Here is a 12,787-nt window from a genome sequence, read left to right on the forward strand (position 1 = left end):
GACAAGTTATTGAGACATTGACATTTTTGTGGGGTTATACCCACCACTGTTGTTGGCTTTTGCTTCAATAAATTGTTTGTGACCAAGGAAATATAGTGTACGAACATAGAACTAGCCTTCAACTGCCAAGTGCCATGCAGCAGGTCTGCTAGTTTCAGGGTCCATTCACACGACCATAAAGGTTTTTGTGGGCCACAAAAACACAAGGACTGGCCGCTTGCGTTCCACATTTGGCGCACGAACCGGCCAGCCCTTTGATAGAAATGCCTAGCAGATAGGGCCTCAAAAGATGCGGAAAGCTATTGAAATGAATGGCTCCACACCTGTTCCGCTAAATTGTGCAAGGATGCGGATCCAGAAATATAGCGTGTGAATGGGCCCTTAGGCCCCTGTCCACGGGGCGAGTATTCCGTGGGTGCAATGCATATCAAAACACAAGTTGCAACAGCACTCTACGAACCAAATAAAGTACATAAAGTAATTTATATTGCGATATTATGCTATAACTTAGAGATGCTTAGCAAATACTTTTGTACAAATTATTTGAGCCCGTCTACCGCACGCCAAGGCGATTTCTATAAGACGGGTCCTAACACTAAAGCTCACCTGTTGGGTTGTCACAACAGTGACCATGAATTCCGGAAGTGTAGGTCCCACTGATGTGGGCCCCCTTTTGGTTATTATGGTGCCAAAAATGGCTCCATTAAAACAGGGGACTATAAGTACCAGCATGCATGCTAAGCAAACTAAGTACACATGCTAATTAAAACCAGCCCATGACGCAACACAGGCTACAGGAGTGCACGACTTAGAGATCGCCTTGGGCGGCAGACGGGCTCAAATAATTTTGTACAAAAAGTATTTGCTAAGCATCTCTAAGTTATTAGCATAGTATTGCAATATAAATATACCTTTGTACTTTATTTGGTTCGTAGAGTGCTGTTGCACTATGTGTTTGATATGTATTTTCAGCCATAGCAACGTGCACCTGCACATTGGGATGTGCTGACACCCCCCCCCCCTTTTTTGTTTTGTAATTCCGTGGGTGCAATGCATGACGTGAACTAAATCCTGACCCATTCATTTCAATGGGGCTGGGTACATGAGCGTTGTTTTTCACGCAGCACTTGTGCATTGCGTGAAAATCGCAGCAGGTTCTATACTCTGCGTTTTTCAAGCAACGCAGGTCCCATAGAAATGAATGGGGCTGCGTGAAAATCGCATAGCATCCGCAAGCAAGTGCGGATGCGGAGCGATTTTCATACATGGTTGCTAGGAGATTGTTCGTAAATAGGGATGAGCAACCCCGGACACCATTAAAGTCAATTCACTATTATTTTCCCTTCTAACATAGTTATAAAGGGAAAATAATAGAATTCTTAATACAGAATGCTTACTAAAATGTCCATTGAGGGGTTTAAAAAAACAAAAACAAAAAAAACCTAAACCTCATCCACTTGATCGCGGAGCCGGTATCATCATCTTTTTGCTCCCTGGAACTGCGCTGACGTCATCGTGATTACCACGTGGTGACGTCAGCGCAGGTCCTGCTGAATGAAGATAGAAGGTCTTTCAGTGACGAAGTCCGGGTTTGGGTCTGGGTTCCACATTCAGTTTTTTTATCACGTGCGTGCAAAACGCATTGCACGCATGCGGAAAAAAACTGAACAATGGGTCGCAATCGCAGACAAAACTGACTGAAATTTCGTGCCTACTCGCGCGGGTTTGCCGCAATGCATCAAGGGGCCTTATAGGTACAAATCTGCCCTTGCTTATAATTTTACTTCAGTATACCACAGAAACATCTGACTAAAAAGATCTGAAAACACTGAAGCAGAAAACTTTGTGAAAACTGTCATTTTTGCCAGGATTGTACGTAATTTATGTGACCACTGACCAACTATATTTACTTTACTGTGCTGCACATATGAGCCGATGCTGCTTGTCAGTTTGTAACATTTGTTTAGAGGGGGGAGAGGAGAAAAAAAAAAAAAGCAGTTAAAGGGAATCTGTCTGCAGTTTGGACCATGGTAAACTGCTGACAGCACAACACAAGGGCCAAGGAGAACAGTACAAACATACCTTTTGGGATGTTTTCATTACCAGGAGTATTGTGAATATGAAATTTTATTCCGATAGGTTCAACTCCTGCAAGTACACTGGTGGAACTTTACTATGAAGTGCTCCTTCCTTCCCATCTGCTCTGAATGACAGCTATAGCATCCAACCAGGAGACCATTACAGCTGGCACTCCGAGCAGAAGGGCGGCTGTAAAGCAGCTCAATGCAGGGAGCAATTCACAGTGAAGCTTTGCTTCCAGTGCATGTGCAGGAGCAGATCTTTCACAGTCACTAGTACTCATAAGAAAAACTCCACAAAAGGTAGGTTTTACCTGCTCTCCATGACCCCTACCTAGGGCACTCAGTTTAGTACGGTTAAAAAATAAAGGATCCAAATTCTTGCTTACCTGTCCAGGTGTGAGGGCTCGTATTGGCTTCACTAATGTGGCCCAAACTGTGCCATCCTGGTTTAAGGTCAGTACACACTGCACTGTAAATACAAGAGTCTACTATAATATCTACTAGATTACACATGAAAAATGAGATCCTGTTACAATACTGCATTCATTTAAAAATAATCCTCCATCTCCATATTTATGCACCCACATGATGTTTATTCATGTAAGGGTACTTTCACACTTGCGGCAGAGTGATCCGGCAAGCAGTTCCGGCGACGGAACTGCCTGCCGGATCCGGCAAAACATATGCCAACTGATGGCATTTGCAAGACTGATCAGGATCCTGATCAGTCCTAAAAATGCCTGATCAGTCAAAAAAATGCATTGAAATGCCGGATCCGTCTTTCCAGTGCCAGGGTACTTTCACACTAGCGGCAGGACGGATCCGACAGGCTGTTCACCCTGTCGGATCCGTCCTGACACTATTTCGCCGTGCCGCCGGTGAATGGGGACGGGGAGGCAGAGCTCCGGCGCAGCACGGCAGTGCACGGTGAGAGACCGCCGGACTAAAAGTACTGCATGTCTGACTTTAGTCCGGCGGCCTCTAACCGCCGAACTAAAAAGTCCTGCCGCTAGTGTGAAAGTGCCCTTATCCGGCATTTATTTTTTTCACCTTTTTTTCGGTCTGCGCACCGGTATTTTGAATGCCGGATCAGACACTAATACATTCCTATGGAATTTAGTCAAGTCTTCAGTTTTTTTTCCGCCGGAGATAAAACAGTAGCATGCTACGGTTTTCTCTTTTGCCTGATCAGTCAAAATGACTGAACGGAAGACATCCTGATGGATCCTGAACGGATTACTCTCCATTCAGAATGCATGGGGATAAAACTGATCAGTTCTTTTCCGGTACAGAGCCCCTAGGACGGAACTTTATGCCAGAAAAGAAAAACGCTAGTGTGAAAGTACCCTATAGGATATACAAATGGTTCAACACTAAAGTTAATCATTGACAGGATCATGAAGCTTAGCAGCTTCTCACCCTGTGTATAACGTGAATTATGGTACATCCCATATCATGCCCGTGGCAATTATAACTTTACCTCTTTCTGTGAACAATGTAACCATTGAAATATATAAGGCTCAGACATAATTTCTAAGCTAGGCAACAAGACGTGACAGGCAGCGCATTTCTCGGGGATTACAGTACACTGTGGGTACATTACAGCAGGGAACAGGTCCAACAGCATAATGCACAAACTTCCCAAGAGCTCCTATAATCACACAGGCATGCCAGCCAAAGATACCCACATACACTGCAGACACATCGTAATCTCTGATGCACAAACTGAATAGAGGGTCTGAGACCACCAGGATAAAATTAGGGCAGGATCTACTTTATGCTCCATGTATGAACGCACAGTGCCCGTTTTGATAAATAATGCCATTATTGCACGATCCACATTCAGGGCTACTGTCCACACTGTAGACTCAATAAGCCAATATTAAACAGATGCACCGATGGGCAGGAAGGAGATTTTTTCGTTTTGCTGAGATTTGAATCTTTACATTTAAAACTCTGTCCCATGTTCCAGACTGTAGACTGCTGCATGTGACACAGTTGGCAGTGTATACCATTGCTGGGATGCATCTGACAAATTTAAATGCCATTGCAATTTTTTCCTCCATTTTCTGGCCAGTCATGCATGGTAATATTGGAGCATTAGAGCAGGCATGGCTTTACCTACACTTTATCAAATAAATGAAGATTTAGTAAAAAAAAAAACTAAAAATAAAAATCTGATGCAATCAAGCTTAGAAAGTAAATCTCTGACATTTTGACAAACACGACATGTTTACTACATGCATAATATTACGAAAACTACACATAATACATAACCTTCCATCAGTTAGAACTGGCAGATGAAAACGTAATAGCTAGATTAAAGAGGACCTTTCATGGGTCCAGACTTTTTAAACTAAGTATCAGGATACGTAGGGCATACAGCGGGCATCTAATAGCACTTAACATTTTTTCTGGACGCCACTCCGTTCGCCCGCTGTGGCCCCCGTTAAATTCTCCAACCCTGTATGCTAATTTTCGCATCGGTACAGGGAGGAGACTGTCCTGTTTCTCAATGGGAGTCTCTTTCCGCATGGCTGTAGCGCTGTCCAATCACAGCCAGGGAGAAAAAAAACAACTCACCTATTCCCTGGCTGTGACGTGTTAGGGTACTTTCACACTAGTGTTGTTTGAATCAAGCGACGGAACTGCCCGCCGGATCCGGAAAAAACGTGAGGAAAATGATTACATTTGAATCCTGATCAGGATTCTGATCACAATGAAAAAAATGCATTGGAAAAAACGGATCCGCCATTTATGGACTAACTTTTTTTCACATTTTTCGGGTTTAACATGCAAAAGCCGGATCCGGTTTGACGGAACACACGGCGCCGGATCCGGCATTAATGCAAGTCAATGGGAAAAAGGCCTGATCCGGCGTTCAGTCAAAGTGTTCAGGATTTTTGGCCGGAGGTAAAAATACAACATGCTACGGTTTTCTGAAAAGCCTGATCAGTGAAAAAGACTGAACTGGATGCATCCTGAACGGATTGCTCTCCATTCAGAATGCATGGGGATAAAACTGATCAGTTGTTTTCCGGATTTGAGCCCCTAGGACGGAGCTCAGCACCAGAAAAGAAAAAAAGCTAGTGTGAAAGTACCCTTATTTGTGAGGGAAAAGATATTGCGTGGTCTGTCAAAAATAACGGATCTCAAGCGAAACTGATAAAAATGCTAAATAAGCACAACAGAAGCTGAAAATAAAAAATCCTTTTTTAAAAAAAAATAACTTTTCTGCTCTTCTGATGGATCAGAAGAACGGAAAACAGTGATGTGAACACAACCTAAATAAGCCTTATTCCTTTATAATGTATAAGTTAGGAATTTTTCTAAAACATTGCATTTCGATTTCAGCAATATTTAAGATTTCTGCTCGATGTCAGTTTATGAAAACCATGTTTTTTTATTTTTAATTCAAAGGGTTGAAAACCTGTATAGACCAACCAGATATTAATTCAGAAAGGTGCACAACTCGGTACTAAACAGTCTGGAAACACCTTAGGCCGGGGTCACATTTACTGCAGAATTTTACCGTCAGTACAATAAAGCTGAACACAGCCCATTCACTTAGGGTACGGCTGCACAGGACAGAAACTCTGATGCAGATTGGTTGTGATTTTGCAGCAAAATCTGCACCGATTTGGTTGTGAATTTGCCATGGCTTTCACACCATCACCCTATAGCACTGCATAGGGTCAGGTCTATAGTGGAGTTCCACAGCATAATGGACATGCTGTAGATTTATAATCCACATAGCAGGTCAATTACGGATTTTTTTTTTTTATTTTTTTTTGCCGTGTGGATGAGATTTCTTAAAATTTTCATTTTTTTTTACCTTAAAAAGTAAACTTTTATAATAATTTTTAATATGTTGTCCCTAATTCCTAAAAAAAAAAATTTGAATATACTTTGTTTATTAATTTTCTATTTTTACACGTGCAGTTTGGGGGACACCTGGAAATAGTGACCATAAAGTAATAACCTTCCAATTATCATTCAAAAGAGCGTTCTACAGGGAGAACAAAAATACCAAACTTCAAAAAAAGCTAAATTTAGCCAACTAAGAGAGGCCATAGCATAACTAACTGGGACAAAGTCCTCAAAAATAAAAATACAGCCACAAAATGAATATCTTTAAAAGCATCCTAAAATCTCATTGTGAGAGGTACATACCGTATGGGAATAAAAGGTTAAGGAACAAAAAGAAACCAATGTGGATAAATGGAACTGTAAAGAAAGCAATAAATGACAAAAAGAAAGCATATAAATCACTAAAACAGGAGGGTAGCACGGAAGCACTGAAAAACTATAAGGAAAAAAATAGAACATGTAAAAAACAAATAAAAGCGGCCAAACTAGAGACCGAGAGATTAATTGCCAAACAGAGTAAAACTAACCCTAAAATGTTCTTCAATTTTATAAATGGTAAAAAGTATAAATCTGAAGGTGTCGGCCCTTTAAAGAGTAATGAGGGGGGAGTCGCAGAGCGACGAGGAGAAAGCAAAGCTGTTAAATATTTTTTTCTCCAATGTATTCACTGAGGAAAATAAACTGTCAGATGAAATGCTGAATGTAAAAATTAATTCCCCATTAAAAGTGTCCTGTCTGACCCAGGAAGAAGTACAACAGCGACTTAAAAAGATTAAAATAGACAAATCGCCAGGACCGGATGGCATACACCCCCCGTATCCTAAGGGAATTAAGTAATGTCATAGCCAGACCCTTATTTCTGATATTTGCAGACTCTATACAGGGAATGTCCACAGGATTGGCGCATAGCAAATGTGGTGCCAATATTCAAAAAAGGTCCAAAAACAGAGCCTGGAAACTATAGGCCGGTAAGTTAACATCTGTTGTGGGTAAACTGTTTGAAGGTTTTCTGAGAGAGATGCTATCTTAGAGCATCTCAAAAGGAAATAAGCAAATAACGCCCTATCAGCATGCTTCATGAGGGATCGGTCATGTTAAACTAATTTAAATCAGTTTCTATGAGGAGGTAAGTTCTAGACCTTGACAGCGGTGAATCAATGGATGTCGTATATCTGGACTTCTCCAAAGCATTTGACACTGTACCACATAAAAGGTTAGTATATAAAATGAGAATGCTCGGACTGGGAGAAAACGTCTGTATGTGGGTAAGTAACTGGCTCAATGATAGAAAACAGAGGGTGGTTGTTACGGTACATACTCAGATTGGGTCACTGTCACTAGTGGAGTACCTCAAGGGGGTCAGTATGGGCCCTATTCTCCTTCAATATATTTATAATGAGCTTGTAGAAGGCTTGCATAGAAAAATATAAATTTTTGATGACACTAAACTGTGTAAAGCAATTAACACTGAAGAGGACAGTATACTACTACAGAGGGATCTGGATAGATTGGAGGCTTGGGCAGAGAAGGTTTAACACTGACAAATGTAAAGTTATGCACATGGGAGAAATAATGCAAGTCACCCGTACATACTAATGGTAAAACACTCTAACACTGACATGGAAAGGACCTAGGAATTTTAATAAACAGCAAACTAAGCTGCAAAAACCAGTGTCAGGCAGCTGCTGCCAAGGCCAATAAGATAATGAGTTGCATCAAAAGGGCATAGATGCCCGTTGATGTGAACATAGTCCTACCACTTTACAAATCGTAGTTCAGACCACACATGGAGTGCCTGTGAACAAGGCAGACTTAGAGGGCAACTAAAGTAATAACTGGAATGGGGCAACTACAGTACCCTGAAAGATTATCAAAATTAGGGTTATTCACTTTAGAAAAAAAGACCGTCTGAGGGGAGATCTAATTACCATGTATAAATATAATCGGGGGTCAGTACACAGATCTATCCCATCATCTATTTATCCCCAGGACTGTGACTGTGACGAGGGGACATCCTCTGCGTCTGGAGGAAAGAAGGTTTGTACACAAACATAGAAAAAGATTACTTTACGGTAAGAAGCAGTGAGACCTATGGAACTCTCTGCCTGAGGAGGTGATGATGGTGAGTACAATAAAGGAATTCAAGAGGGGCCTGGATGTATTTCTGGAGTGTAATAATATTACAGGCTATAGCTACTAGGAGAGGGGTCGTTGATCCAGGGAGTTATTCTGACTGCCTGATTGGAGTCGGGAAGGAATTCTTTTCACCTTAAGTGGGGAAAACTGGCTTCTACCTCAGTTTTTTTTTTTGCCTTCCTCTGGATCAACTTGCAGGATGACAGGCCGAACTGGATGGACAGATGTCTTTTCAGCCTTATATACTATGTTACTATGTTAGATCCGTCATGGGCTCTCACAAGCGGTCCAAAACGGATCAGTTTGCCATAATGCATTCTGAATGGAAAAGGATCCGCTCAGAATGCATCAGTTTGCCTCCGTTCAGTCTCCATTCCGCTCTGGAGGCGGACACCAAAATGCTGCCTGCAGCGTTTTGCTGTCCGCTTGACAAAACTGAGCCAAACAGATCCGTCCTGGCACACAATGTAAGTCAATGGGGACGGATCCGTTTTCTATGACACAATCTGGCACAATAGAAAACGGATCCCGTCTTCCATTGACTTTCAATGGAGTTCATGTTCAGGTCTTGGCTATGTACAGATAATACAAACGGACCGGTTCATGACGGATGCATGTGGTTGTGTTTTTGTAACGGATCCGTTTTTGCAGATCCATGACGGATCCGCCAAAAACCGCGAGTGTGAAAGTAGCCTTACAATGCTGTGGAAGCAGACTTCCAAAAAGTATCTTCTACAACTATTAGGGCCCATTCACATGGAGTTTTTTGGCACCGATTTTGGTGCAGGATAAGTGTTCTGGGAAGCAGCATTGCCTTTTTTTCGCACAGTTCATACTATACCAGAAAAAGGCAGCAACCCCTATTTTGGCATGTAATCTGCGCTGGAATCTCCCATTGAAAAAAAAAAAAAAAAAAAGCAGGAAATGCAGCTTTCCGTTAAAGTATACACCCCCAATATAAAACCCCACTTGATATATTACCCATGGAATCAATGCGGATTTTAAAGGAGGTTTCTCAATTCAGTCATGTGAACGCACCCCTTAGGCCAGTTTCAGACAACTGCATTCACTGCAGTTCCATGTGGGAGAGTGAATTTCCATAGTGAACTCTACCTCCCTTTGACCAGACCGGCATTATAATGATTTATAATGCTGTGTGTCTCTGCCTGACCTTAACTTTTAATTATCTGTACTCACATGATGCCTTCAGTACAAATAATTAGTTGAGATCAGTCAGAGACACACAGCATTATAAATCATCATAATGCCATGCAGTCCGGTCAAAGAAGCAGAGTTCACTACGGGAATTCATGCCCCCCATATGGAGTGTTTTTCAAGCAGTGAACAGACCCGTCTGAAACTGGCCTTACGGGATGTTTACAAACGGCCTGGACAAATACCACAGCTGCAAAAAACACACAAAATAGGGTGTATTTTTGAGGCAACAGTGGCACCTGTGTTTCCAAACTTTGCATTGCAAAGAAAGCCGTAGACATAATCTGTAGCAACAACTGACATGCTGCGTATTAAAACCTAGAGCACAAGTCCGTTTACTATGCAGGTTTTCTTCACAGCATTTAAAGGAGATTTCTAAAATCTCATCCACTTTGCTTGTACTGTAAATGCTGCAAAGTTTCTACACAGCATTTATTCCACGTGTCGCCGCACCTCTACTAGGGCCCAAGACTGAAGTTAATATACTACTTTGGTAAACACAATGTGAATATCTATAGTACAAGATCAGAAAATGAGACGCTGTTCCTCTCAAAACGGATTGCTAATATTCTAGAACATCGGTCCACATTCACCAATAACCATACACTTCGATTCTTCTGTAAATAGTGACAAAATGTGCTACAATTTGGCACATCTATGTTTATAGACAGATTATCTGCAGCTAGGCTGACAAGGGATGTGTCCTAATATCTAACTTTTAGTGCCAAAATTGTGCCACAATTCTGGCATAAAATTCTATATCAAACTAAACCAACCAATAGTTAGTATAGCATTAGAAGTATCTAGACCTGCACCACACGGATAATCCAGCCTAGGCCACTGTGATAAACTTAGTGCATGTCTAGACAGCCTGTCTATGTTTACACCATCTAGATTTAGTAAACCTGCCCCCTTAGGGTACTTTCACAGTAGCGTTATTCTTTTCCGGCACTGAGTTTTGTCATAGGGGCTCAATACCAGAAAGAAAAAGTTTTATCCCCATGCATTCTGAATGGAGAGCAATCCGTTCAGGATGTCTTCAGTTCAGTCTTTTTGACTGTTCAGGACGGAGATAATACCACAGCATGCTACGGTTTTATCTCCGGCCAAAAATCCGGAACACTTGCCAAAATGCCGGATCCGGCATTTTTTTCCATATTAAAATAATGCAATGCCAGATACGTCCTTCCGAGTCTACGCATGCGCCAGACCTTTAAAAAATGTGAAAAAAATAGAAAACTGATCCGTTTGTCCGTATGACAAATGGACAGACGGATATCTTTCTTGCAATGCATTTGTGAGACGGATCCGCCTACAAATGCTGTCTGTTTGCATGCAGATTGCCGGCGACGGAACTGCTTGCTGGACTACTCTGCCGCAAGTGTGAAAGTAGCCTTACATCTGATAAAAAAAAAATAAACATGCATAAATCTCAATAAGGACAAGACAGTGCTCAAACAGATGCGGAAGCATTCACAATTCCTGTGTTCTATGGCAAATGTACCTAGTGCCATCTGGTGTTGAAACATAAAAATGACACTCCATCATCTTGTTCTGCACAGCTCTGCAGGAGGCTCTTCTGAAATCCAATGCATTCTGTCAGTGCGCAGTAAGTCCCTGAACAAGGCTGGGTGATCTGTACAAGGGGCCTTCAAAAAAGAGAGTTAATAGCCATCAGTAATTGTCAAAGGGTGCTTATTTCATGCTTAGTGTCTAACATATTCCAAAGGCAGAAGTATGGCATCCACCTCAACCCCAAAATCCTACTTTCCCTGGTTCCTGACCTTCTGTATAACTATAAGGCTCATCATGCATCATCATGATTGGCTGCAGTGGCCATGCAAAGCTGACCACTAGGCATCAGCACTGGAGCAGCAGAGATTTCACATGTAATAGGTTTTCTTAATAAAACATTTCCTCCATTGAAGTGAATGGTATGCTGAGCTGCAGAGGCTGGAAACAGCTGATTGGTAGGGGTGCTAGAAGTCTGACCCCCACTCATCTGGTATTGACCTATTCTAAACACACGGTCACCATCTAAAATCGGGAAACCCCCTTTAAAACTCTCAGGTAGCCCACACTGAGCAAACATTTTAGTTATTTTCCATTTGTGCTTTTTACTATTTTCACACACTGGGGAAAATTTATCAAGACCAGCGTTTTACACGCCAGTCTAATCTATGTGATGTCGCCTAAAGGGGGTTGTTGGCTGCTTTGCCATAGACAGCAGCGGTGAGCAGGCGAAGAGAAAGGGAGACGTCAGCTCATACGGTTATAAGAACATTCCCTGTCATTTATGAATGTACTTCAGCTACTGATTTCAGTCTAGGTGCAGGGACGGTCAAAGAATGTGTCCAGTTTAGGATTACCATAGCTATAATGTAAGTGCTACAGCTTACCTTCTTGGTGTCATTAAAGTCCCAGAGTCTTCTTTTCAAATGGTACTAGACCTTCTAGGTGCAATATTTGGGGTATAGCACTAATTTAAAGTTAGGGAGTACCATGAAAGGCCGTTAATTTCTGGTTCTGTGGGTTGTAAGGGAGGGGGGAAGCCAAGTGTGAGGATCATCTCTCACCCGGTACACCCTCCAATCAGCTTTTCTCCAGTAGCTCTAGCAGTCAGGCTAATAAATGAATAGGGTTGGTTACAGCATCCCTGTTCCCATTCACTTTATTGGGAGCAGCGCTGCAGCTAACTAGCTTCATTTTCCTCTGGAAGTCAATGGGGTCATTTACAAACATTTTTATACACCAAAAGCTAGCTTAAAAAGTTATAAGATACATTTTTGTGACTTTTTAAAATGCCAGTAAGACAAAATTTTGTTGCATGGGCGTTTTACCGGTCGACCTCACCATTTGGGAGTGACGGAGGGCCTGGCTGTGGCTATCCAGCCAGGGGTAGGGAGTAGTTTTTACTCGAGGCATATGGACTATCGGAGGTGCACCCTAATTCATGACACGGCACACACTGTCATAAATTAGGCCAATCCTACCGCAGCACAAGGAAAAAAAAAAAGGACCAGTGGAAAAAGCCAATCTTTGTATATGACTGCCAATGAGTCCCATTTAGTAAGGACTGGGTTTCACAAGCCAGTCTAGAAAAAGCCCAATGGAGTAAACTGTCACATTTGGGATGTCTGTGTGGCATAAACTGAAGCCTAGGAGTTGGCATAGATTTCATTTATAAAATATGAAAAACTATTGTAAATATATTGGAATGCGGTGACCCTGCCCCTTCGCACAAGATCTGCCCTTTGTTTAAGTGCAAGAGCAGTTGAGCAAGGCGAAAATTTGCAAGTTGTTGCACAAAATGCTGTTTGCAACTGGTGTACAGCCAGACACAGTTTCCCATGTTCATGTGGCTGCTGTAAAGGATATTTCTCACCAGTTGTTAGCAGTGGCTCAGACATAATTATGTAACACATAAAGGCAGATTAGAACAAGATAATGTTTCCATATCTGGTTTGAAATAGTAAAAATAAATA

The 12,787-nt window shown here is 41.9% G+C and overlaps 1 protein-coding gene across 1 annotated transcript in view; it reads right to left on the minus strand.

The window, feature by feature from the left end:
• The window catches only part of TRMU (tRNA mitochondrial 2-thiouridylase), a 51,055-nt gene that overhangs the window by 13,749 nt on the left and 24,519 nt on the right, over positions 1 to 12,787 (minus strand). The window contains 2 exon segments of the mRNA XM_040412301.1: positions 2,468 to 2,550; positions 10,807 to 10,951. Coding sequence (XP_040268235.1) covers positions 2,468 to 2,550; positions 10,807 to 10,951 — 228 coding nt within the window.

The sequence above is a fragment of the Bufo bufo genome, chromosome 1 (assembly GCF_905171765.1).
Source record: "Bufo bufo chromosome 1, aBufBuf1.1, whole genome shotgun sequence".
Taxonomy (NCBI): domain Eukaryota; kingdom Metazoa; phylum Chordata; class Amphibia; order Anura; family Bufonidae; genus Bufo; species Bufo bufo.